The sequence below is a fragment of the Hypanus sabinus genome, unplaced genomic scaffold (assembly GCF_030144855.1).
Source record: "Hypanus sabinus isolate sHypSab1 unplaced genomic scaffold, sHypSab1.hap1 scaffold_1393, whole genome shotgun sequence".
Classification (NCBI taxonomy): domain Eukaryota; kingdom Metazoa; phylum Chordata; class Chondrichthyes; order Myliobatiformes; family Dasyatidae; genus Hypanus; species Hypanus sabinus.
The window spans coordinates 57,267-84,958 of NW_026779465.1; the positions used below are offsets into that span (position 1 = coordinate 57,267).

Here is a 27,692-nt window from a genome sequence, read left to right on the forward strand (position 1 = left end):
CGGTTATATATGGTTATATCTTATAATCTGTATTCAACAAAAAAAATAGGCCTATATGATGTTGGTTTTAGAGGATCTCTTTTTTTGGCAATACAGTTATGATCGCTGTTAAAAAAGATTGTGGGAGTTTATGCATTCTTTCCACTTGGTATATTATTTCCATAAAGGGGGTAATTAATATATCTTTAATCTTTTTTATAACATTCAGGAGGAAAACCATCTTCTTCTGGGGATTTGTTACTCTGAAGTGATCCTAAAGCTTCCTCAACCTCTTTTAATGTAAAGGGCATATCTAATCCTTTCTGTTCTTCCAAATTAAATTTTGGAAGGGTTATTTGTGATAAAAAATCATCTATCTCAGTAATCTTATTTTGTGATTCTGATTGAAATAGTTAAGTATAAAAAAAATTTAAAGTTTCATTAATTTCTAAAGGTTTATCAGCAACCTTATTTACACTTGTTCTAATTGCATTTATTGTTCTAAAAGCCTGTTCTGTTTTCAACTGCCAAGCAAGAATTTTATGTGATCTTTCACCTAATTCGTAATATTTCTGTTTAGTTCTCATAATTACTTTTTCTGTACGATATGTCTGGAGTGTATTAAATTGTAGTTTTTTATTAACAAGTTGTCTTTGTTTTTCTTCGGTCATATATCTTTGAGATTCTTTATCTAACTTTATGATATCTTTTCCCAATTTTCCTTCTTAATTTTAGATGTATAACTTATAATCTGACCCCTTAAATATGCTTTCATCGCTTCCTATAATGCAATTTTATCCTCAACTGAATGTAAATTAGTATCCAAAAAAATTTAAACTGTTTTTTCATAAAATCACAAAAATCTTGACGTTTTAATAAAATTGTATTAAATCTCCATCTAAGCTTTATGTCTATTTGAATAAAATGAATAATCTCTTCTCTTGGATTAATTTTTCTCCATATATCAATCAGGTTTAAATCTTTCATTAATGATAAAGTTAGTTTTATTACTTTTAATTTTGTAACAACTTTAGTTGACCTATCCAAACCTGGATCTGAACAAAAATTAAAATCTCCGCCTGTTAATATTTTATCATTTGCGTCAGCCAAGTTCAAAAAATCTTCTTGTATGAATTTTGCATCATTTTCATTTGGTGCATAAATGTTCATAAAAGTCCATAATTCTGAGCAAATTTCACAATGTATAATCACATATCTCCCCACAGAATCAATTGTTACATTTTGTATTTTAATTGGTAAAGATTTATTAACCGAAGTTGCAATTCCTCTCGATTTTGAATTAAATGAAGTTGCTATAACATTTCCAACCCAATCTCTATTTAATTTCTTATGCCTGTGAACTTACTGAACACATTCTTGCCAGAAAAAAAAACTTATCCCTATCCACTCTTCCTAGATCCTTTTTCATTTCCACAAAATTGGCCGTTCTCCAGTTTTACCAGAACATTAAGCTGCCAGTTCTGCCCCTCACTAATAGCAGTAATGTCGTTATCCCACGTGTCAACCCAAGCCCTGAACTCTTCTGTTTTACCGACAATACTCCGTGCATTGAAATAGATGTACCTGAGAATATGTATATCATCCGCTTTTTTTTTCATTTCCGTTTATACATGCAGTCCTCTCATGTTCCTTATCCTACTGCACCTCACTATCTGCTCTAACACTCTGGTTCCCCTCCCTCTGCAAATCTAGATTAAATTCCCCGGAGCAGCACTGGCAAATCTACCCGCAAGAATGTTATTCCACCCCCCCCCGCCCAGTTTAGGGGCAAACCGTCCCGTCGGAACAGGCCCCACCTTCCCGGGAACAAAGCCCAATTGTCCAGAAACATGAAACCCTCCCTCCTGCACCATCTCCTTAGCCACGTATTTAGCTGCACTCTCCGCACATTTATATTTACAGGGACTTTACTCCTGACGCCGGTCCCGGGACCCGACCCGTTTACAGACCCGGAGCGGAACCGGAGCAGATTCTCAGCCACTGGTTCACATCCCAGGGCGCGAAGAAAGGATAAAGTTTCCCCGTGAATTTATTCCCAGTGAAGGTGTGGAGATGGGACTTGGTCTCCGCGTTGTAAAATGAAACTGTCCCGGACTCGTAACTGAGATAAACTCCCACCCTCCCGGGGATGGGACCGGCAGCGAGACGGGACTCGGGGGAGATGAGACCGGACACGTCACAATCCCGATGTAACACGTCACCATTCCGCCCGATGACCCAGAATCCGGTCTCCGGACTCAGACTGACCCCTCCCTTCCTCTCCACAGACTCTGCGGCGACTCCCAGACACCAGAACCGATTCCCCGTCACCTCCACCTCCCAGTAATGTCTCCCCGATGTGAATCCCTCCGATCCCAGCACACATTCCCAGTCTGTGAATCTCTTCCCGGTGTCAGGGAGATCCCTCCGGGTCCCGGTCCATCTCACACTCTTCCGATCCTCAGACACCTCGAGCTCCGGATGCGCCGTTTCCACATCCAGGGTGACAGAGACTGGGGGGAGAATCAGAGAATTTCATCTGTCAATTAGAGAGACCCCGGGGATCGGGGGAGACTCGGACAGCGCGGCCCCGGGGATCGGGGGGAGACTCGGACAGCGCGGCCCCGGGGATCGGGGGAGACTCGGACAGCGCGGCCCCGGGGATCGGGGGGAGACTCGGACAGCGCGGCCCCGGGGATCGGGGGAGACTCGGACAGCGCGGCCCCGGGGATCGGGGGGGAGTCTCGGACAGCGCGTCCCCGGGGATCGGGGGGGGAGACTCGGACAGTGCGGCCCCGGGGATCGGGGGGAGACTCGGGCAGCGGGGCCCCGGGGATCGGGGGAGACTCGGACAGCGGGGCCCCGGGGATCGGGGGGGAGACTCGGGCAGCGGGGTCCCGGGGATCGGGGGGAGAGTCGGACAGCGCGGCCCCGGGGATCAGGGGGAGACTCGGGCAGCGCGGCCCCGGGGATCGGGGGGAGACTCGGACAGCGTGACCCCGGGGATCGGGGGGAGACTCGGACAGCGCGGCCCCGGGGATCGGGGGAGACTCGGACGGCGCGGCCCCGGGGATCGGGGGAGACTCGGTCAGCGCGGCCCCGTGGACCGGGGGTGGTGGAGATCTCAGGCGCCATTCGGCCCTTCGAATCTGCTCTGCCATTTTATCATAAGCTGATCCATTCTCCCATTTAGTGCCACTCCCCCACCTTCTCACCGTGACCTTTGATGCCGTTGCTACTCAGATACTGATCAATCTCTGCCTTAAATACACCCAATGACCTGGCCTCCACTGCTGCAACAAATTCACAGATTCACCACCCTCTAGCTAAAAAAATTTCTTTGCATCTCCGTTTTGAGTGGGCGCCCTTCAATCCTTAAGTCATGCTCTCTCGTACCAGACTCCCCCATCATGGGAAACAACTTTGCCACATCCACTCTGTCCATGCCTTTTAAAATTCAACATGTTTCCATGAGGTTCCTCCTCATTCTTCTAAACTGCACGGAGGTCAGTCCAAGAGTGATCAAATGTTCCTCACATGTTAACCCTCTCATTCCCGGAATCATTCTGGTGAATCTGCTCTGAACCCTCTCCAATGTCAGAACATCCTTTCTTAAATAAGGAGCCCAAAACTGCACACACTATTCCAAGTGAGGTCTTACCAGTGCCTTATAGAGCCTCAACATCACATCCCTGCTCTTATATTTTATTCCTCTAGAAATGAATGTCAACCTTCTTCACCACCGACTCAACCTGGAGACTAACCTTAAGGGTATCCTGCACGAGCACCCTCAAGTCCCGTTGCATCTCAGAACTTTGAATTCTCTCTCCACTTAAATAATAACCATATACACTTTTCAACATTGTATTTCATTTGCCACTTCTTTGACCATTCTCCAAATCTATCCAAGTCTCTCTGCAGACTCTCTGATTCCTCAGGTGGGGGAGTTTCCACCTACCTTTGTATCATCAGCAAACTTAGCAACAAAGCCATCTTTTCCATAATCCAAATCGTTGATATACAACGTAAAAAGAAGTGGCCCCAACACGGACCCCTCTGGAACACCACTTTTAACCGGCAGACAACCAGAATGGGATCCTTTATTCCCACTCTCTGTTTCCTCCCAATCAGCCAACGCTCTATCGACAGATGTAACTTTCCCGTAATTCCATGGGCTCTTATCTTGTTGAGCAACCTCATGTGTGGCACCTTGTCAAAGGCCTTCTGAAAATCCAAATACACAACATCCACTGCATCTCCCTTGTCCAGCCTACTTGTACTCTCCTCAAAAGATTTCAATGGGTTTGTCAGGCAGGATTTTCCTTTAAGGCAACCATGCTGAGTTTGGCCTATCTTGTCATATGCCTCCAGGTACTCCGTAACCTCATTCTTGACAATTGACTCCCACCGATGTCAAGCTAACAGGTCTATAATTTACTTTTTGCTTCCTTGCCCCTTTCTTAAATACCAGAGTGGCATTTACAATCTTCCACTCCTCCAGAACCATGTCAGAATCTATTGACTTTTGAAAGATTATTGCTAATGCCTCTGCGATCTCCACAGCTACTTCCTTCAAAACACAAGGGTGAATTCCATCTGGTCCTGGAGATTTATCTACCCTGAGACTATCCAGCTTCCTGAGTACTTTCTCTGTCGTAATTGTGACTGCGCACACTTCTCTTCCCTGACACCCTTGAGTGTCCGGTATACTGCTGATATCTTCCTCAGTGAGGACAGATGAAAATACTCGTTCAGTTCCTCAGCCATCTCCTTATCTCCCATTACAATTTCTCCAGCATCATTTTCTATCAGTCCTATATCCACTCTCACCGGTTTTTTACTCTTTATATACTTGAAAAAGCTTTTGGTATCTTCTTTGATATTATTTGCTAGCTTTCTTTCATAGTTCATCTTTTCCCTCTTAATGGCCTTCTTAGTTTCCTTTTGTAAGCTTTTAAAAACTTCCCAATCCCCTGTCTTCCCACTATTTTTTTGTTTCCTTGAATGCCCTCTCCTTTGCTTTTACTTTGGCTTTCACTTCTCTTGTCAGCCATGGTTGCATCTTTTTCCATTTGAAAATTACTTCTTTTTTGGAATGTATCTGTCTTGCACCTTCCTCACTTCTCGCATAAACTCCAGCCACTGCTGCTCTGCTGTCCTTCCGCTAGTGTCCCTTTCCAGTCAAATTTGGCCAGTTCCTCTCTCATGCCACTGTAATTTCCTTTACTCCACTGCAATACCGACACATCGGATTTCTGCTTCACTTTCTCAAATTTTACAGTGAACTCAATCATGTTACGATCTCTGCCACCTAACAGTTCCTTCACCTCAATCTCTCTAATCACCTCTGGGTCATTACACAATATCCAATTCAGTACCACTGATCCCGTAGTGGGCTCAACAACAAGTTGTTCTGAAAAGCCATCTCGTAGACATTCTTCAAATTCTCTGTCTTGAGATCCAGTGTCGATCTGATTTTCCCAATCCACTCGCATGTTAAAATCCCCACAATTATCATAAAACTGCCCTTCTGGCAAGCCTTCTCTATTTCCTGTTGTAATCTGTAGTCCACATCGCTGCAGCTGTTAGGAGGCCGGTAGATAACTGCCATCAGGGTCCTTTTACCCCTGCGATTTCTTAGCTCAACCCATAAAGATTCTGCACCTTCCGATCCTATGTCACCTCTTTCCCATCCCCCTGCCAAATTAGTTTAAACCCTCCCTAACAGCTCTATTAAACATTTCTGCTATGATATTGATCCCCTTCGGGTTCAGGTGTAACCCGTCCTTTTTGAACAGTTAATACTTCCCCCTAAAGAGATCCCAATGATCCAAGAATCTGAAGCCCTGTCCCCTGCACCAGTCTCTCAGCCACACATTCATCAGCCTGATCCTACTATTCTTGCCCTCGCTAGCACATGGCACAGGTAGCAATCCTGAGATAACTACCCTGGAGGTCCTGCTTCTCAGCTTCATTCCTAACTCCCGGAAATCTCTCTTCAGGACCTCCTCCCTTTCCCTCTCTATGTCATTGGTACCAACATGTACCAAGACAGCTGGCTGCTCGCCCTCTCCCTTCAGGATATTCTGGACCCATACCCTGGATCCCATACCCTGGCACCTGGGAGGCAGCCCACCATGCGGGTATCTCTATCAGGCTCACAGAATCTCCTGTCTGTTCCCCTGACTATGGAATCCCCTATGACTACCGCATTCCTCTTCTCCCTCCTTCCCTCCTGCACAACAGCGCCAGGCTCAGTGCCAGAGACCATGGCCGTCCCCTGTCAGGTCATCCACCTCAACAGCATCCAAAACGATATACTTGTTGCTGAGGGGGGCAGACACAGTGGTGCTCTCCACTACCCTGGCATTTCCCTTCCCTCTCCTGACAGTCACCCAGTTTTCTGACCCCTGTAGCCTAGGGATGACTACCTCCCTGTAGCTCCTGTCTATCACCTCTTCGTTTTCTCTAATAAGCAGTAGGTCATCAAGCTGCAGCTCCAGATCCCTAACACGGTCTCCGAGGAGCTGAATCTCGGTTCACCTGGTGCAGATGTGGCTATCAGGGAGGCTGGAGGTCTCCCAGGATTCCCACATCTGACACCCTGAACAAAGCACTAACCCTGCAGACATGCTACCTAATTCTACAGGAATGAAACAAAGAAAGATAGGTCTACTCACCCACTTACTTCACCAAGCACACGAACTTTTTAAACCATTAGCTAATGTGCCCTGCTGTTCCCCCGTCCGTCCGGGCTGATTTTCAAAGGGGAGAAAAAGAGTCGGTTCCTCGCTCTCGCCTCTTCCCGTTACCGCCTAAGCCCGTTGAGCCAAAGCCCTACACTCTGCTGCCACCCACTCCGCTGCCCGCTGTATAGGGTGGTCATCTTTTTAAACTCTCCGCGCTGTCCTGCGCAGTCTCGCCGTTCTTGTACACAAAGTTTTTTTTTTACACTGTCTTCCTTCAGAATTTAGCTCCCACGCCGCCCTTCTTGTCCCAATCTAAAAAAACACCTTCAGTCGTGTATTCATCAGCTTATTCCACACTGTCCACATGAAATTTAGCAAGGCCTTTGATGTCGATGATAGACCATACTTGGAGTATTGTCTGCTTTTCCGGTTCCCGAATATGGGGAGGATGTCATTACACTGGACAGGAGGCTTCAGGAGGATGTTACCAGGACTGGGGGCTTGGGTTAAAAGCAAAGAGTGAGTAAGCTTGGGCTATTCAGCTGTAGTGTAGGATGTTCAGGTATGACCCCTTATCAAGGTAAATAATTCTAAGGAGCTTAAATAACGTTCTTTTTCCAAGAAATGGGAGTACAGAACCAGAGGCCTCAGATTGAAAGTGAGATGGGAAATCGGGTAACATTTTAAGAGAGGGAGGTTGGTGAACGGAATTTGCCCTCAGACGCTGTAGAAACAGGTAAAAAATAACATATTTTCAAATAAATACACAGATGGGAAATGGTTAGAGGGATGGGGGGGGGGCAAATACACACAAATGGGCCATGCTCAAGAAGACATCTTAGTCTTGCAAATTGATGAAGTGGGCCGTGAGTTCAACATCCATCAAACCCTCCCAGATCATCCTCCTGAGGAATCTCACCCCGGAGTCTGTCTGTGAAGTGTTGATGTGACGTCACGTCAGAGGGCAGCTCAGTGACACAGAACAGACAGACTGGGTAAGGACGGCAGATTTCAATCCTAAATGGGAATTTGTGCCTATTTCTGTGGCCGTGTGTCACACTCTGTTAGTGTGTGTGTGTGTGTGTGTGTGTGTGTGTGTGTGTGTGTGTGTGTGTGTGTGTGTGTGTGTGTGTGTGTGTGTTGATTGTGGTAAATATCCGTGTGCTGTGTATACACATTGAAGGAGAGTGTGCACATTGAAGAATTTTTATGTTACAGTGTGTCATCACATGTCTGGTGTGTGTTGACAATGTGTCACACGTGATTGAGTTGTTTAAATGAATAAATGACTGTCTCTGAAGAGACTGGTTTCCAGGTTACTGAGGGAAATAACAACGTACATTGCTGAGGCTCTGACTACAATCTGCCAGTCCTTCTTGTATATGTGTGTGAGGGAGCTTTGCCAGGCTGTGTGTGCTTCTCCCGAGATGAAATCTTGACCCATGTCAATGCTTGTTGGTGTGTCCGAGCTCATTCTCACAATGCTTCAATGTAGTGGTCTGATCACCATGAGACATAGGAGCAGAATTAGGCCATTTTCCTATCGAGTCTGCTCCGCCATTCAATAATTGCTGATCCTTTTTTCCCTCCTCAGCCCCACTACCTGGTCTTCTCCCCGTAAACTTTGATGCTGTGTCCAATCTAGAACCTATCAAGCTCTGCCTTAAATACACCCAACAGGTTCCACAAATTCAACAGCTGCTGGCACAAATTTCTCCACATGTTTTAAATAGATTCCCCCTCTGTCTTGAGGCTGTGCCCTCTTCTCCTAAACTCCACCACCATGGGAATCATCCTTTCCACATCTACTCTGTCTAGGACTTTCAACATTCGAAAGGTTTCTAGGACTTTCAACATTTGAAAGGTTTCAATGAGATTCCCCCTCATCTTTCTAAATTCCAGCGAGTACAGACACAGAGCTATCAAACGTTCCTCGTATGATAACCCTTTCATTCCTGGAATCATCCTTATGAAATGAACCTTCTGCAATGCCAGCACATCTTTTCTTAGACGAGGAGCCCAAAATTGTTCACAATACTCAAGGTGAGTCTTCACCAGTGCCTTATAAATCCTCAGCATCACATCCCTGCTCTTGAAATGAATGCTATTTAAACCGATTGAATTCAATGCTAACATTGGATTTGCCTTCCTCACCACTGACTCTACCTGCAAGTTACCATTTAGGAAGTTCTGCAGAATGACTGCTAAATCCAATTTTGTCTCAGATTTTTTCATTTTCTCCCCATTTGAAAAAAAAAAATCTGCACATTATTTCTACGACCAAAGTGCAGGACCATGTATTTTCCAACATTGTATATAATTTGCCAATTTCTTTCCCATCCTCCTCATCCATGTCCTTGTCCAGCCTAACTGTTTCCTCAACACTATCGGCCCCTCCGCCAATCTTCGTATCATCTGCAAAACCTGGAAACAAAGCCATCTACTCTAGGACAAGAGGGTGTGACTTCATGATTGAAGGACGTCCTTTTAGAACTGAGATGTGGAGAAATTACTTTAGTCAGTGTGTGTGGAGAATCTGTGGAATTTGTTGCGACATGTGGCTGCGGAGGCCAAGGCATATTTAAGGCAGAGATGTACCGGTTCTCATTTAGCCGGGGCATCAAATGGTATGGGGTGAAAGCAGGGGAGTGGGGATGTCCGGAAGAATTGGGTCTTCCCATGACTGAATATTAGAGTAAACTCAATGGGCCGAATGGCCTATTTCTTCTCCTATATCTTATTTTCTATTCCATCAGCTAAATCTTGATATACAGCATAAAATGAAGGTGTCCTAACACCTGTGTCCCTGTGGAACACGACTCACTGGCAGCCAACCAGGAAAGGTTCCGTTTACTCCCATTCGCTGTTTCCTACCAATCAGCCAATGTTCTAACCATGCCTGTAACTTTTCTGTAATGCCATAGCCTCTGAACCTGGTTACCACCTTCATGCGTGGCACTTTGTCAAAGGCCTTCCGAGATTCCAAATATACAACATCCACTGCATCCCCTTTATCGATCCTGCTTGTAATCTCCTCAAAGAATCCCAACAGGTTTGTCAGGCAGGATATTCCCTAACGAAGCCATGCTGACTTGTCCTATCTTGTCCAGTGTCACCAAGTATTCCATAGCCTCACACTTAACAACTGACTCCAATTTCTTCCCAACCATAGAGGTGAGGCAAACTGGTCAATAATTTCCTTTCTGCTGCCTTCCTCCTTACTTAAAGAGTCAAGTGACATTTGCCATTTTCCAGTCCTCTGGCACCATGCCAGGGTCCAGTGATTTTGAAAGATTATTTGGAATGCCTCCATAAGTTCTACTGCGACCTCTTTCAGAACACTAGGGTGCAGTTCATCTGGTCTGGGTGACTTATGCATCTTTAGGGCTTTCAGCTTTTTGAGCAGCTTCTCCCTTGTAACAGTAACTGCACTCACTTCTCTTCCCTCGCACTCTTCAACACCGGGCACAGTGCTGGTGTCTTCCACGGTGAATACTGGTGCAAAATATTTGGCTTATCTGCCATCTCTTTATCCTCTGTTATTATGCATCCAGCCTCATTTTCTAGCTGTCCTATATCCACTCTCATCTCTGTTTTATTTTTTTACAATACTTGAAAAACAATTTGATATTGTTTGCTATCTTGTTTTCCAAAGATAGGTGTGTAAAAAGGGCCTGAAGGATCATTGGATACCAGAGTCACTCCAACCACAACCTGTACCAGTTGCTACCATCCGGGATACGGTACCGCAGCATAAAAGCCGGGAGCAACAGGCTCCGGGACAGCTTCTTCAACCAGGCCAGTTCAATTCAAATCAATTTCTTGTTTATTTTTTCCCACCCAATCATCCTTTTAGTTCCTCTCTGTCGATATTTCAAAGCTTCCCAATCCTCTCTCTTCCGAATAATTTTTGTTTAGTTGTATGCCCTCTCCTTTGCCTTTACATTAACTTGTCTTCCCTTGTCAGCCATGGTTGAACTATTTCGCCATTTGAGTATTTATTTATTTTTGGAGTATATCTATCCTCATTTTCCCAGAAACTGACACCATTTCTGCTCTGCTCTCATCCCTGCCAGCATCTCCTTCCAATTTGCTTTGGCCAACTCCTCACTCAGACCGCTGTAATTTCTTTCACTCCTCTGAAATACTACAACATCAGACTTTACTGTCTCCTTATCAGATTTCAAGCTGAACTCGGTCATGTTGTGAGCTCTGCCTCCTAAGGTTTCTTTTAACTACTCCCCTCTGGTTCAATACATAACACCCAACCCAGTAGAGCTGTTCCCCGAGTAGGCTCAACGACAAACTGCTCTAGAAAGCCATCACATTGCATTCAACAAACTCACTCTCTTGAGATCCTTTACCAACCTGATTTTCCCAATTGACCTGCATGTTGAAATCTCCCGTGATTATCATAACATTGTCCTTTTCATCAGCCTTTTCTATTTCCAGTTGTAATCTGTGGGCCTCAACCCACTGACTGTTGGGAGGCCTGTATATGACTGGTGTCTGTGTCATTTTTACTTTTGCAATTCCTTACCTCAACCCACAAGATTCAACATCTTCCAATCCTATGTCACATCTAGCTGCTGATTTACCAGCAGAGCCACACCACCCCATCGGCTTCCTTCCTTCCTCCGATACATTGTGTAACCTTGAACATTCAGATCCCAACTACAACCATCCTTCAGTCAAAATTCAGTGATGGCCAGAACATCATACCTAACAATCGGTAATAGTGCAACAAGATCATCCACCTTATTTCTCATACTCCATATATTGGAATATAACACTTGGTGTACTGTATCTGCTACCCTTTTTAATTCTGCATCCCTAATGCACTGATACTCACCCTACTGGCTGCAATTTTCTCCTCTCATCTGTCCGCCCTATCTGACAGTCTGACTGGACGCTATCTTTGCATTTTTACCATCAGTCTTATCCCTTCACTCCAGTTCCAACACCCCCCCCCCCACCAAATTAGTTTCAATCCTCCCCAACAGCTCTATCAAACCTCTCTGTGAGAATATTGTTCTCCCTCGGGTCGAGGTGCGACCCATCCCTTTTGTGTAGGTCATTCCTCCACCAGAAGAGATCCCAATGATCCAAGAACCTGAATCCCTGTCCCCAGCACCATCTTCTCAGCCATGTTTATCTGTCAAATTATCCTGTTTCAACCCTCACCAGCACGTATCACATGCAGCAATCTGGAAATTACAACCCTGGGGGTGCTGCTTCAGTGCTTTCTACCAAGCTCTCCAAATTCTATTTTCAGGACCTCTTTGTTTTTACTTCCAATGTCATTGTCACAAATTTACAAAGATATCTGGCTCTTTTCCCTCCCTCTCTAAAATGCTGCGGACACGATTCGAGGCATCCCTGACCCTGGCACCCAGGAGGCAACATACCATTCGAGTGTCCCGTTCACATCAATAGATTCTCCTGTCTGTCCCCCTGACGATTCCCTAATGCACTGATACCCATCCCTGACCCTGGCACCCAGGAGGCAACATACCATTCAGGTGTCCCGTTCACATCAATAGAATCTCTTGTCTGTTCCCCTGATGATTCCCTAATGCACTGATACCCATCCCTGACCCTGGCACCCAGGAGGCAACATACCATTCGGGTGTCCCGTTCACATCAATAGAATCTCCTGTCTGTTCCCCTGGCGATTCAGGCCCCGATCACGACCACTCCCCTCTTCTGCCTCTAACAACAATGAGAGATGCTGATCCGGAAGGGGGAAGACCTGTGTCAGTCAGAGTCTGCACTCACAGGGCACATGAACGACTTGTGTATTTTCCTGACAATCCCTATCACCACACTGATACTCATTTTTATTCCTGACAATATTATTGTCAGTATTAAATTCTCAGCTCCTCTGGTAGATCCAAACTTATGTCCTGGTGTGTTAATGCATTTGCCTGGGTTTGGAACACAGTGGTTCATCTGACAGTCCCGTATATTGATTGTGTTGTGACCCTGTGCTGGTATGTTCAGGGGTCTGACATCTCCAGCTGACCATGTGACAGTGATGCCTCCCAGTCGGTGGAGTTGATGTGGAATAAACTTTAGTTCCCCTTCAGCCCAGTATTACAGACAATCTTTGCCTCACATTGGAACTAAATTGAGCTTCATAAACAAGGGGAAATGAATCGTTGTACGTTTTACCTCGATTAATAGCATCAAGCGTTTCTCTCAGCACTGTGTTCAACAAATAGGGGTGATCGAAGTTTTCAACTGGTAGGGTCTCATCTGTCACTGCTAATTCCTGGACATCGTCATTAATCCTGTAAATATTAAACTACTGGTTATAATTGCTATTCTGAACTATCTTACAAATCCATTCAGTGTTTCAGTAAAGAGCCTGTCCTACCTCCTGTTCCGACGAGCTTCCTCCTGAAATAAATAAAACACAAATCTGATTAGACTTGGACTTACTGTCCACATCCTGCATTTCATCCAAATCATTACAAGGTGTTGAAAATTCCCACTCCCACAATCACTCAGACACACGGACAATACAGAACCATGGGGTAAATGACAGGGAAAGTTTATGAATGTCATACCATTACTGAGAGGATGAAACTTACAGCGAAGACAGGACAGGCTGTGCATTATCATCTGGATATGAAGTCAGTCTGATAGGATGGAGGAATTTAAGATCAGTGATGTATGTGATTGTGTGCGGGTGGAGGAAGTACCTCTATTTATGGGGAGACTCGTGGGGAGATGTAATTCCAGATGGATTTTAATAAATTCCACAAGAAATTTAGTGAGGAGGATGTGAAACTCGCTGCCACAGGAGTGGATGAAATGGAACAGCAGAGACTGACTGTAATGGGGAGGCTGGATAAACACGTGAGGGACCAGGGAGTTCAGGGCACTGTTGCTGGTTGTGGTGAGTAGGTGGAAGGAGGATTGTGAAGCAGGGAAACTGATAGAAGATGGACCTAATGGCCTGTTTATGATAGAGAATGGGATATAATCCCATGTGAAATATATCCAGAAAATAAAGAGACAGTGAAAGTTTCCATAATCTGATGGAAACCGGATATGGAGGATAAGTCTAATGTGTGGGTCACATTCTTTGTTCTCACTGATTGACAAAGACCCTCACACCCTCCGCACCAGACACACGCACAGCCTGTGACTGGAACCGGGTGTTAATGGGAGTTTCAAAGGATGTTTAATGCGGTATTTAAGGAAACAGTCAGCAGCTCTGTGTTATGATCGGAGTAAATAATTTCAGAGAGATTTGCATTTTGTCCTGGGGTGTACAGAAGTTGTGGAAGCCCAGTTTTAGGACAATAGACAATAGACAATAGGTGCAGGAGTAGGCCATTCGGCCCTTCTAGCCAGCACAGCCATTCACTGTGATCATGGCTGATCATGCATAATCAGTACCCCGTTCCTGCCCTCTCCCCAAATCCCTTGACCGCACGATCTATAAGAGCTCTATCTAACTCTCTCTTGAATGCATCCAGAGACTTGGCCTCCACTGCCTTCTGGGGCAGAGCATTTCACATATCCACCACTCTCTGGGTGAAAAAGTTTTTCCGCATCACTGTTCTAAATGGCCTACCCCTTATTCTTAAACTGTGGCCTCTAGTTCTGGACTCACCCATCAGCGGGAACATGCTTCCTGCCTCCAGCGTGTCCAATCCCTTCATAATCTTATTATTATGGGACAACAACAACCCTGAATAGTTGCATCAATTGTCTGGTGAGAAACAGTTTACTGCCATTTGTAAATGTTGTGTGTAGGAGCAACATATCTGTTTTCTGTCTGCATTGTATTCTGTGTTACGTGTTTATTATGGTAACTCGTCACGTGAGTGGGGATGTGGTAAAGGCGAAGGGGAAAGGTTACGTATCTGTACTTTGTTCTGGGCAGTTTTGAGCTGGGGACGGGCGGATGTCATTCTGTTCTTGACCGCTGTGTTGCAGCTTACTTTACAATGAATTACCCTGAAGTTTCATCGCTTCAAGATTGTATTTTGCTAATGAAGGACTGAAAGCGTACCTTGGACATTTTGAAATGACATTATTGGAGTGATTGGAGGGCACATCATGCAAGTATAACAACTTGTGTGAGGTCGCCAGCAGCGGCAATTGATTTGTTAGAATTGGCCTCTGAGCTGTGTTTATTTCAAATAGACCACTGTTCATTTAGTGCCTTTTGACAGAAACAAATTGAAATATAATCCCTCACCTTGAGAAACATCACACTGTCGTTCTGATCCATCTGTTCCTTTAACTTAGTGATTTCCTCCTGAATAATCCTTATATTCTCTTGAAGGGCTAGAAGATTTTTCTCCATTGGGTTGAGAATCCTCTTCTCTTCTTCCCTGAGATCCCTGAGTAAGCTCTGCTCTTTCTCAGTGATAATCTGGCGCAGTTCAGCAAACTGGGATGTGATGTGGGACTGAACACTGTGTGACTGTTCCTGTCGAAGGAAAGGTGAAGATTAATATACTGCATTACTGTGCTCTGTTTCCTTTCGTCATTCAGTTCGGTCTATTGGAGTCCATGCTACTTCTGAGAGCATTCCCGTCAACACCATTCCCTCACGTTTTCCTGAAACCTGCTCTCACATATTGAACCATAAACTCTCATCTGATTCACACACACCTTCCCCACCTTTTCAGGGTTAACGGTAATTAGCCATTCATCCAGCATGTCCCTGGGATGTGTCGGAGTCTCTCGTGGTCACAGGGAGAGCCTGCAAACTCCACACAGACAGCAGCAGAGGTCAGGATCGAACCCAGGTCACTGGAGCTGCGATACTCGGCTATTCTGCATTAAATGGAGCAAAACTCGACAGTAATATCAGAAATTCCGCTCAGGAAGCCTCACCCGAACTCCGGAAATCTTCTCTTTCTGTTGCTGCTCCTTTTCCTGGAAGTCTGATTTCTTTTTTGTGAGAGAGTCTAAGGAAGATTTTAGCTGATCCTGGAGGTCAGAGAGTGAAGGAAATAGAAACAAAGATGCATCAAAAGAAACAGGTGATCAAACCCGATTATCACACAAAATGCTGGAGGAACTCAGTGAGTCAGGCAGCATCTATTCAGGGGAAATAAACAGTCGGTGTTCCGGGATGAGACCCTTCTTTGGGACTGGGAAGGAATGGGAGAGAAGCCAGAATAAAAAGGTTGGGGACGAGAACCAGCTGACAGGTGACGGGTGAGACAACGTGAGGGGGAACGTGGGGGAGGGTGATGAAGTGAGAAGCTGAGAGGGGACAGGTGGAAGAGGTAAAGGGCTGGAGAAGAAGGAATCTAATACGAGAGGACAATCGACCATGGAAGAAACGGGAGGAACTGAGCTGTTTGCGGCCCTGAATGGTGACGAGGGAGGAGGTTAGGAGTCAGGTGTAGCAAAGGACAAAGGAAATATGTTAAGTTAACGTTAGTTTTTACCTTGTAGATTTTAACAGCTTCTTTAATCGGCATGAAGCGGTGCTCTCTGTGTTCCTGCGCGTCTCTACAGACCAGACAGATCAGTGTCTTGTCCGTTTCACAAAACAGCTTCAGTTCTTCCTCATGTTCCTCGCAGTGACGTTTACTTTCCTTCCCTTTCGGATTCAGGTTTAGATTTCGTACCTTTTGTGTCAGATTTGCTAAGGCCCGATTCACCCTGAGGGTGCGGTCAGCAAACTCCTCTCTACATTCCGGGCAGGAGTTTCTCTCCTCCCTTTCCCAACACCGTGTGATACAAGAGCGACAGAAGTTGTGTCCGCACTCCAGTGTAACCGGATCGGTGAAGAAATCCAGACAGACGGGACAAATCACCTCCTCGCTCAAACTGTCGGTCTCTCCTTTCGAAGCCATGTTAACTCCAGCACTTCCTGATTCAGAATGCTTTCACTTTCGGGGAGTTGCTGATCCCCTGCAGTACCGCGATTGTCCACTACGCGCGCTGCAGACTCGGGGAATCACACAACACACACACAATGCTGGTGGAACACAGCAGGCCTGGCAGCATCTGTAGGGAGAAGCACTGTCGACGTTTCGGGCCGAGACCCTTCGTCAGGACAGCTGGTGTGGTATACTGCGTCCGGTCTTCCCGGTGTGGCCTTTTATATATTGGTGAGACCCGACGCAGACTGGGAGACCGTTTCTCTGAATACCTACGCTCGGTCCGACAGAGAAAGCAGGATCTCCCAGTGGCCACACATTTTAATTCCACTTCCCAGTCCCATTCTGATATGTCTATCCATGGACTCCTCGTCTGTCAAGATGGAGCCACATTCAGGTTGGAGGAACAACACATAGGCAGCCTCCAACCTGATGGCATGAACATTGACTTCTCTCACTTCCGTTAATGCACCTCCTCCCCTACTTACCCCATCACTGACATACTTAGTTGTTCGTCTTTTTTTCTCTCTTTCTCCCCATCACTTCCTGTTCTCCATCTCCCTCTGGTGCTCCCCCTCCCCCTTTCTTTCTCCCGAGGCCTCCCGTCCCATGATCCTTTCCCATCTCCAGCTCTGCATCCCTTTTGCCAATCACCTCTCCAGCTCTCTGTTTCACCCCACCCCCTCCGGTCTTCTCCTATCATTTCGCATTTCCCCTCCCCCCACTACTTTCAAATCTCTTACTATCTCTGCTGTCAGTCAGTCCTGACATCGACAGTGCTTCTCCCTATAGATGCTGCCTGGCCTGCTGTGTCCCACCAGCATTTTGTGTGTGTTGTTTGAATTTCCAGCATCAGCATATTTCTTCGTGTTTGCTCCGGGAATCAACATGGTTTTGCTGGATGTGTTCAGTGGAAATTCTGAGCATTTCTATGTTTAGTGTGTGAGCAACCCCATCTTGTAAAAACCTAGAGCGACAAAAACGTCAGCTGAATCTCCAAAGGCCCCATCCCTGCGGTCGGAAGGACCTTCCCCTGGAAGACGATTGAAGTCCTGCGCTGAAAGGAGAAGCCATGTGCCCCCCTGGGGTGGTTCACTACTACAATAACATTGAGGCTTCCTCAGCCAACCCGGCCTCTCCCTGTCCAGTGTAGAGGATCCCTGTAGTTCCAATGGTGTCCCTGTAGTCTGGAATGTGTCATTCGGCAGTATTCCTGTACGACAGCGGTTCTCAAACGTTTTTTAATGCCAAAGACCAATACCAGTAACAGGAACCGTGGACCCCAGGTTGGGAACCCCTGCTCTCCCGACATCTCGATGTGATGGCAGTCCGGCAAGCTCCGGGCATCTTTCCCCGGGTTGATGATCTTCCCGCAGCACTCGCTGTCCGTTTTCCTGCGCGTCCTGGGAACAGCCCGAGGATCAGTGAGCCTTCTGTCACGCAGCTGCTGTGGCACAGGCCCTTGCATCTTTCTCCACAGATCTTCGCCAGCCCACAGTCCGCAAAGAGGTGAATGACCGTCTCGTCTCCACTGTAGTAATCTCGGGGCAGCGCGCTGTGGGAGTGATCTCCGGGCATGCAGCGAGGATCAGACTGGGAGGGGCCCTCTCGTCTCCACTGCAGTAATCTCGGGGCAGCGCGCTGTGGGAGTGATCTCCGGGCATGCAGCAAGGATCAGACTGGGAGGGGCCCTCTCGTCTCCACTGCAGTAATCTCGGGGCAGCGCGCTGTGGGAGTGATCTCCGGGCATGCAGCAAGGATCAGACTGGGAGGGGCCCTCTCGTCTCCACGGCAGTAATCACGGGGCAGCGCGCTGTGGGAGTGATCTCCGGGCATGCAGCAAGTATCAGACTGGGAGGGGCCCGAATCGCCGCCAGACAGCTGAGGTCTTGCTGCCCGTTGGAGAGATCTGGTGATGAGGCATTCTGCCAGATGGTCTGGACTGTCTGCTCAGGGAACCACTCCACTGTGTCCATCCAGTCCTTCTATTGCAGTAACTGCAGGACATTCCGTGCTGACCACTGTCTGGTGTTCTTGTGGTCAAAGCTGCTGGACTGAAAGAACTGTCACCAATTTCATTAACACAAGGTTCACATGGAGAAGCTTCCTGATTGTGACAGACACAGTCTCATGGGGTATTTACAGGGTAGGGGCAGGAATGATGTTTTTCCTGGCTGGGCAGTGGAACCAGGGATCGCAGACTCAAAATCCGAGGCCACCTCAGCAGGACTGAGATGAGGAGAAATTTCCCCAACACAGTGCAGTGAATATTTGGAGTTTTCTCCACAAGTTTCTTAAAGTAAACGGACATATTTAGGAGCTCGGCGATGTTGGAAACGTTTCAGGAAAGTGGCGCTGAGTGCAAAGTTCAACATGTTCTGAGTGAGGGGCAGAACAGTGCAACGGGCCGAATGGCAACGCCTGCTCCTGTTTCTTATTTTCTAAATCACGAATTTACCTTTGCAACCTTGTTCTCCCTTGGCCTTCCGCCTGTCGGATTGCACAGGGGAGCGGTGAGAGCTCCCGAGATCCATCAGCAGCCGCTGCGGTTATTTCATGCTCTTGTTATTTATCGGTGTTTCTCTTCAGCACTCTGGCTGATCTTTCACTGCCTGCTTCTGTTATCGTTACTATTCTACACTTTTTCTAAGTATGTCCGCAAGAAAATGCTTCTCCGGGTGGAACGTAGTGATTTATCTGTACTCTGATAATATTTACTTTGAAATTTGAGTTTCGGGGATTTTCCTTTAATTCTGGGGACAAACTGTGACTGACATCTCCAGCTCCCATCAGCAACCCGTCCTCACACATACACAGCCAATCAGCGATCACCGCTGGGAGAGGGATGCTCCCATTGGCTGAGGGGTGTCAGTGGGCGGGACGAGTGGGCCGGAGACCGGGAGCTGCGCCTCGGGTTTCGGCTGCACCACCGGCGGGTCGTGAATCCTTTCGAAGGCAGAGCTGGAGAGACCGGCGGAGATTCCGTGAGATGTTTCAGCTACACGGAGGCGCCCGGCCTTTCCCCGCCGAGGATCGGGGCCTGTTGTCTGGAGTTGTCTCCCAGACCCGTCCCTTCCTGCTGGGAGACGGAAGCTGCCCCGCAGCGGCTGCCGGTGGATCTCCGGAGCTCTCACCGCTCCCCTGTGCAATCCGAACGGCTGAAAACCAAGGGAGAACAAGGGGCAAAGGTAAACTCGTGCTTTAGAAAATAACGAACAGGAGCGTGTCTGGCCATTCGGCCCGTTGCGCCTATTCCATCCTTTCCACAGAATAGTCCTTTTTAAATCTTTTTATTGAGTTTAAACAAACATAAATGAAACACGAATACAAAGAGCTTGAGAGTACATAATTAATAGGTTAAGGTATAAATACAAATAGATGATAATAACCTCCCAAACTCATAGGTGTTACAAAAAATGGAGAAAATAAATTAAACAAATCCTAACCGACATGGGCCATTGCATTATATCAATTATACACAGTAACGTCAATAACTCCGCAAATAATTAAGGATATTAAAAGTAAAGTTTTGGAAAAGTAAATTTAGCTCATATGAAAATGTTGAATAAATGGTCTCCAAATTTCTTGAAAATTAACTGAAGGGTCAAAGACAACACTTCGAATTTTTTCCTAAACTCAAACAAGAAATAGTTTGAGAAAACCACTGAAATATAGTTGGAGGATTAATTTCTTTCCAGTTAAATAGGATAGATCATCTAGCCATTAATGTAAAAAAATGCAATCATCCGCCGGCTGAGGGGGGAATAAATGACTATTATCCACCATTGGTAAACTGAAAGTTGCAGAAATAGGATGCGGTTGCAATTTGATATTCAGAACTGTTGAAATAATACCAAAAACATCTTTCCAATAATTTTCCAAATGGGCAAGACTAGAACATGTGGGTCAATGAAGCAACTTCAGAATGACATCTGTGACAGGCTGGATTAACATAAGAATAAAATAGAGCGAGTTTATCCTTGGACATGTGAGCCCTATGAACAACCTTAAATTGTATTAGGCATGTTTAGCACAAATAGAAGAAAAATTGATTAATTGTAAAATGTTCTCCCACTGCTCTGTGGGTATAAGAAAATGAAGTTCTTTTTCCCATTCCTTCTTAATTTTTTCTCATAGTCCTGGCTGTATTTTCATGATCATACGATAAATGATGGCTACTAAACACTTCTGGCAAGGATTCAGAGCCAGATTTTTTTCAGTAATGTCCATTGGACATAATTTCAGAAAAGACTAACATTCAAGAAATTTCTAACTTGCAAGTATCTAAAAAAAAAGAGTTTTAGGCTGGATAGCTGTTCAAAGGACATAAAACTGTTATCTAAAAATAGATCACGAAAACATGTTATACCTTTTGTTTTCCATAACACAAAGGCTGGGTCCATAAAAGAGGGCTGGAAAAAAAAGTTAGATATCAGAGGGCTTGATAAGATAAACTTATTCAAGCCGAAGAATTTACGAAATTGAAACCATATTCTTAATGTATGTTTAACTATAGGATTAGTTATTTGTTTATTTTGTTTAGATAAAGCAAAAGGAGGCAAAGATCCTAAAATAGAAAACAATGAGAAGCCTTGTACAGATTTACACTCCAAATTTACCCATTGTGGGCAAGGTACTACGACCAATTCTCGTGTCCAAAATATTAACTATCAGATGTTAACTGCCCAGTTGTAAAATCTTAGGTTTGGCAAAGCCAAACCACCTTCCTACTTAGGCTTCTGTAAATATTTCTTACTTAATGTAGGATTTTTATTCTGCCACATGTATTAATTCGACCAACCAATGACAGAGATAATGGGGACCACCTGGTAACAAGTTGCTTGATTTGGTCAATTAAAGGTAAAAAAATAACTTTAAATAAACCCTTATGTTTCTTGCTACTTTTAATACCCAAATAAGTAAAATGATCCGTGACAACTTTAAATGGTAAGTATTTATAAATTGGAACTAGCATATTTAATGGAAATAATTCACTCTTATTAAAATTCAGTTTGTAGCCAGAAAAGCTACTAAACTGAGCAAGCAAGGATGAAACAGCAGGAATAGATCTCTCGGGGTCAGATATGTATAGTAACAAATCATCAGCATATAATGATAACTTATAAGTCCCTTACCCACGGGCAATACCAAAAATATTAGGTGATTCATAAATGGCAACGGCTAAAGGTTCCAAAGCAATGCCAAATAATAGAGGACTTGAAGGGCAGCCTTGCCTCGTACCAGGGGACAACTGATAAAAAGATTTTTGATTACTGGTAAGAACCGAAGCCAAAGGTTTATAATACATTAATATAATCAATGATATAAATTTCAAGCTGAAATTAAAATTCTGCAACGTATTAAATAAATATAATCATTCAACTCTATCGAACGCTTTTTCAGCATCTACGGAAATGACATTCTGGTATTTTAGATGAAGAAGTATAAATTATATTAATTTATTTTCTAATGTTAAAAGATGAATAACAGGTTTTAATAAATCTGGTCTGATCTTCAGAGATAATTTGAGGTAATACATTTTCTCATGTAGTGGCCAAAATTTTGGAAAAAATCGTAGAATCCGTATTCAGCAAGGATATTGGCCGATAGGATGCACATTCAGTGGGGTCTTCAACTTTTTTTAAGAATTGGAGAAATGGAGGCATCATAAAAAGATTGTGGTTATTTACTTACAGTTAACGCATCTTTAAAAATTTTACAAAGCCAAGGAGTGAGTGTAGAAGAAAAGGATTTAAAAAATTCAGCAGTATAACAGTCCGGACCAGTGGCTTTAACTGAATTCATTGAAAAAGGGAGTGGGTTCCCTTTTCCAGACCCTGCCCGGGGACTTGTGCCTCTCCTCAGAGTTATATTTTGAACCTCTCGGACAGGGACAGGGACTGGGTTCCCCTTTCTAGACCCTGCCCGGGGACTCGTGCCACTCCTCAGGGTTATATATGGAAGCTCTTGGGCAGAGACAGGGAGTGGGTTCCCCTTTCCAGACCCTGCCCAGGAACTTCCGCCACTCCTCAGGGGTATATATGGAACCTTTCTGACACAGACAGGGAGTGGGTTCCCCTTTCCCAGGCAGATGCCTGAAGGTGACCGGGAGCCACCAGAGGGGCTGATGTAATACAAGCCATGTCATGGTGGGTCGCTGAGGTAAGGGAACCCATTTGAATGACAGCCCGACTGCATGCGGATTTTGAGAATTTATCCGATAGCTACAGAAAAAAGGAGAACCCCTTGCGTACTTTATAGCTCGTTTTAAGGATATGTGAGATTTTAATGCCGGCAAACCCCTGGACAGATCAATGTGTCCAGCTGGCAGTGCAGACTTTCCTAAACTGTCTCAGGCCCAAGCCTGCCCACTCCTTTAAATTAACTAATCTCAATTCGCTGTGTCAGACCTGGCCCCGGGTGACAAAAAATTCAGATGAATAGGGAGCACAATTGACTCTTTAAAGGGACTGGGGAAAAGCGAGAGTGTGCACAGAGAACCAGTAGTGAGGAGATGGAGTTCGGGTCCCGACGAAGAACCCAGAACGGGTGGCAGGATCGTGCGGACGGTGCAGATGAAGAGGACACTTGGCTAAGGACAGAAAAGGAGTTTGTCGAAAGAGGGGACATTAGGCCAGAGATTGTCGCACTGCAATCACAGACAAGAATAATAAGGGGCCGGAAGAGAGCCTGGATGACAGTGATACTCGACAGAGTAACACATTTACTCTCCACAATCCCTTTGGTCCAGGATAGGGCAGGCCAGAGGGGACGGATCACAGTGATACTCGACAGAGTACCACATTTACTCTCCACAATCCCTTTGGTCCAGGATAGGGTAGGCCAGAGGGGACGGATCACAGTGATACTCGACAGAGTACCACATTTACTCTCCATAATCCCTTTGTTCCCGGATGGGGCAGATCGGAGTGGATGGATCACAGTGATACTCGACAGAGTACCACATTTACTCTCCACAATCCCTTTGGTCCTGGATAGGACAGGCCAGAGGGGACGGTGATACAGGCGGTTGTGATCAGGCTCACCACACAGGCAGGCTCTTTTCTCACTGCTGCAATCAGGTAGAAGGTACAAGAGCCTCAGGACTTGCCCCACCAGGGTCAGGGACAGTTACTACCCCTCAACCATCGGGCTGTGGAACAACACAGGACAACTGCACTCACTGGTCCATAGAGAGGCTCCCACAACAAATCATCGTACTGAGACTGTATCAAAATGAGTGAAATTGGAGGTGGTTTGACTGAGACAGATCACATTCCTGTCTCAGAATTAGAGAAATAGAATCTCACAGGATATTTACAGCGGAAGAGCTGGAATGAAGTTTCCCATAAGGTGTGGAACCAGCGCTCAGATTCTGTGACCTCGGTTCCTCAACACAGCCAAAGGAAACATCATTCCTGCATTTGTGACACCCTGTTTGCTCCGTGGCCCCCGGTATGAAGCTCAAACTGTTGCAACACCTGCCCTTTAAATTCATGGCTGAGGCTGTGTTGTGTCTGCTCACTGTTTGAGTTCGATATTAAATGAAGAACATTGAATGGGAAGGAAGGTTTGAAGACAAGAATAAAGATCTCCTCTGAAGGTATACGGGGTCCTGGTGAGAGAGTCAATACACTGTGAGACTGTGTCTGTCTCAGTCAGACGGCCTTTTATCTCTCCAATATTGAGAGAGACCCGGTCAGTATGATCTCTCCAAGGACACTACCTCACCTCCTAAATCAATCTAGGAAATCTCTTCATTCCCTTCATCCCACAGGCTGACTCCGGGAGGGAGACCAGACCTGTGCACAGTGTTCCATGTACGCTCTCACCAGGACCCCATATACCTTCAGAGGAGATCTTTATTCTTCTATTCAAACCTTCCTTCCCATTCAATGGTGAAATCTGTTTTTTTTTGTGTCTGCAGTACAATGCAGTATTTAGTAATAAAAACTACAGATTACAATTAGTATGTATAAAATTATATTTAAAGTGTAGTGCAAAAAGCGAGGGAAAATCCTGAGGAAGTGTTTATCGGCTCATTGTCCATTCAGAAATCTGACAGTGGGGAAGAAGCTGTTCCTCAACCGGGGAGTGTGTCTTCAGGGTCCTGTACATACTCCTTGATAGTAGAAATGAGAAGAGGTCATGTCCTGGGTGATTGGGGTCCTTAATGATGGATGTCACCTTTTTGTGGCATCATCTTTTGAATGTGTCCTGGATGCTGCAGAGTCCAGTGCCCATGAAGGAGCTGGCTGAGTTTACAACTTTCTGCAGCATTTTCCGATCCTGTGCAGTGGCCTCTCCACACCAGGCAGTGATGCAACCAGTTAGAATGCTCTCCACAGTACATCTGTAGAAATTTGCAAGTGTCTTTAGTGACAGACCGATTCCCCTCAGTCTCCGAATGAAATATAGCCAATGTTGTGCCTTCATTGTAACTGCATCAATATGTTGGGCCCAGGATAGTTCCTCAGAGATGATGACAGGCAGGAAATGGAAACTGCTCACCCTTTTCACTTCTGATCCCACGATGAGGACTGGTGTGTGTTCCCTGGATCCACAATCAATTCCTTTGTCTTCATGATGCTGAGTGCAAGGTTGTTGCTGTGACACCACTCAACTTGCTGATCTATCTCACTCCCGTAATCCTCCTCATCAGCGTCTGAAATTCCACCAACAATAGTTGTGTCATCAGCAAGTTTGTAGATGAGCCTAGACACACAGACGTGGTGTAGAGAGAGCAGAGCAGTGGGCTGAGCACGCATCGTTGAGGTGTGCCCGTGTTGATTGTCAGCAAGGAGGAGATGTTATTTCTGATTCACACAGTCTGGGGTCTCAATAGACAATAGACAATAGGTGCAGAAGTAGACCATTCGGCCCCTCGAGTCTGCACCGCCATTCTGAGATCATGGCTGATCATTCACTATCAATACCCAGTCCCTGCCTTGTCCCCATATCCCTTGATTCCCCTATCCATCAGATATCTATCTAGCTCCTTCTTGAAAGCATCCAGAGAATTGGCCTCCACTGTCTTCTGAGGCAGTGCATTCCACACCTCCACAACTCTCTGGGAGAAGAAGCTCTTCCTCAACTCTGTTTTAAATAACTGACCTCTTATTCTCAATCCATGCCCTCTGGTACTGTACTCTCCCAACATCTGGAACATATTTCCTACCTCAATCCTATCAAATCCTTTAATTATCTTATACGTTTCAATCAGATCCCCTCTCATTCTCCTCAATTCCAGCGTGTACAAGCCCGATCTCTCCAATCTCTCTGCGTAAGACAGCCCTGCCATCCCAGGAATCAACCTAGTGAATCAAGGCTGCACTTCCTCAATTGCCAAAATGTCCTTCCTTAAACCTGGAGACCAAAACTGTACACAATATTCCAGGTGTGATCTCACCAGGGCCCTGTACAAATGCAAAAGGACATCTTTGCTCTTGTACTAAATTCCCCTTGTAATAAAGGCCAACATTCCATTTGCCCTCTTCACTGCCTGTTGCACTTGCTCATTCACCTTCATTGACTGATGAACTAGGACTCCTAGGTCTCTTTGCATTTCTCCCTTACCTAACTCTACACCGTTCAGACAATGCTCTGCCCTCTTGTTCCTGCTTCCAAAGTGGATAACTTCACATTTATTCACATTGAATGACATCTGCCAAGTATCTGCCCACTCACCGAGCCTATCCAAGTCTCCCTGTATTCTCCTAACGTCCTCTTCTCATGTCACACTGCCACGCAGTTTAGTATCGTCAGCAAACTTGCTGATATAGTTTTCAATGCCCTCATCTAAATCGTTGACATAAATCGTAAAGGGCTGTGGTCCCAATACAGAGCCCTGTGGTACCCCACTAGTCACCTCCAGCCAGACCGAGAAACACCCATTCACTGCTACCCTTTGCTTTCTATCTGCCAACCAGTTTTCTATCCATGTTGAAACCCTTCCCCCAATGCCATGAGCTCTGATTTTACTCACCAATCTCCGATGTGGCACCTTATCGAATGCCTTCTGAAAATCTAGGTACACAACATCCACTGGCTTACCCTCGTCTAACATTCCTGTTACACCCTCAAAAAACTCCAACAGATTAGTCAAGCATGATTTGCCCTTGGTAAATCCATGCTGGCTCGGCCTAATCCTATTACTGCCATCAAGATGTGCCACTATTTTGTCCTTAATAATGGACTCAAGCATCTTCCCCACGACTGACGTTAGGCTAACAGGGCGATAGTTCTCCGTTTTCTCCTTCCCTCCCTTCTTGAAAAGTGGGATAACATTAACACTCTCCAATCTTCAGGAACTGATCCTGAATCTAAGGAACATTGGAAAATGATTACCAATGCATCCGCATTTTCCTGAGCCACCTCTTTTAGAGCCCTCGGATGCAGACCATCTGGACCAGGGGATTTATTAGCCTTCAGTCGTACCAGTCTACTCATCACAGTTCCTTTCCTAATGTCAATCTATCTCAATTCCTCTGATAACTTATGACCCTGGCTCATCCATACAACTGGGAGATTGCTTGTGTCCTCCCTGGTGAAGACAGATCTAAAGTACGCATTAAATTCTGTTGCCATTTCCCTGTTTCCCATAACAATTTCTCCCAATTCATTCTTCAAGGGGCCAACATTGTTCTTAACTATCTTCTTTCTCTTCACATAGCTAAAAAAGCTTTTGCTATCCCCTTTTATATTCCTGGCTAGACTGAGCTCATACCTTATTTTTTCTCTCCATATTGCTTTTTTAGTTAAGATCTGCTGTTTCTTAAAACTTTCCCAATCATCTGTATTCCCACTCATTTCGCCCTGTCATACTTCTTTTTCTTTAATGCTATACAATCTCTGACTTCCACCTCTTTGAATCCTTCCTTCTCATTGGAATGAACTGCTTTTGCATCTTTTGTATTATCCCCAAGAATATCTGCCACTGCTGATCCACTGTCTTTCCTGCCAGGGCATCCGCCCATTTAATTTTGGCCAGCTCTTCCCTCATGGCTCCGTAGTCTCCTTTATTTATTTGCAACACTGACACCTCTGATCTGCCCTTATCCCTCTCAAATTGTAGATAAAAACTTATCATGTTATGATCACTACTTCCTAATGGCTCCTTTACTTCAAGATCACTTATCAATTCCTGTTCATTACACATCAC

The 27,692-nt window shown here is 45.4% G+C and overlaps 1 protein-coding gene across 1 annotated transcript; it reads right to left on the reverse strand.

Annotated features, from left to right (window-relative positions):
• Positions 1 to 1,770: 1,770 nt before the first annotated feature.
• LOC132386921 (zinc-binding protein A33-like) lies at positions 1,771 to 17,999 on the reverse strand. Its single transcript, XM_059959274.1, has 7 exons — positions 17,768 to 17,999; positions 16,094 to 16,293; positions 15,531 to 15,626; positions 14,887 to 15,120; positions 13,048 to 13,070; positions 12,843 to 12,961; positions 1,771 to 2,492 (listed from the first exon to the last, which is right to left on the reverse strand). Exons 1-7 carry the CDS (start codon positions 17,997 to 17,999, stop codon positions 1,942 to 1,944), a joined length of 1,455 nt encoding a protein of 484 aa, XP_059815257.1. The 3' UTR covers positions 1,771 to 1,941.
• Positions 18,000 to 27,692: the final 9,693 nt, after the last annotated feature.

Coding starts and splice junctions, on each gene's coding strand:
- LOC132386921 (XM_059959274.1), bottom strand. CDS start 17,999: ATGCAAGGGCCTGTGCCACAGCAGCTGCGTGACAGAAGGCTCACTGAT. Junction 16,294..17,767: donor GGTCTTTGGCATTAAAAAAC/GTTTGAGAACCG, acceptor ATCGGGCCTTAG/CAAATCTGACACAAAAGGTA. Junction 15,121..15,530: donor AGAAGATTTCCGGAGTTCGG/GTGAGGCTTCCT, acceptor TTCCTTCGACAG/GAACAGTCACACAGTGTTCA.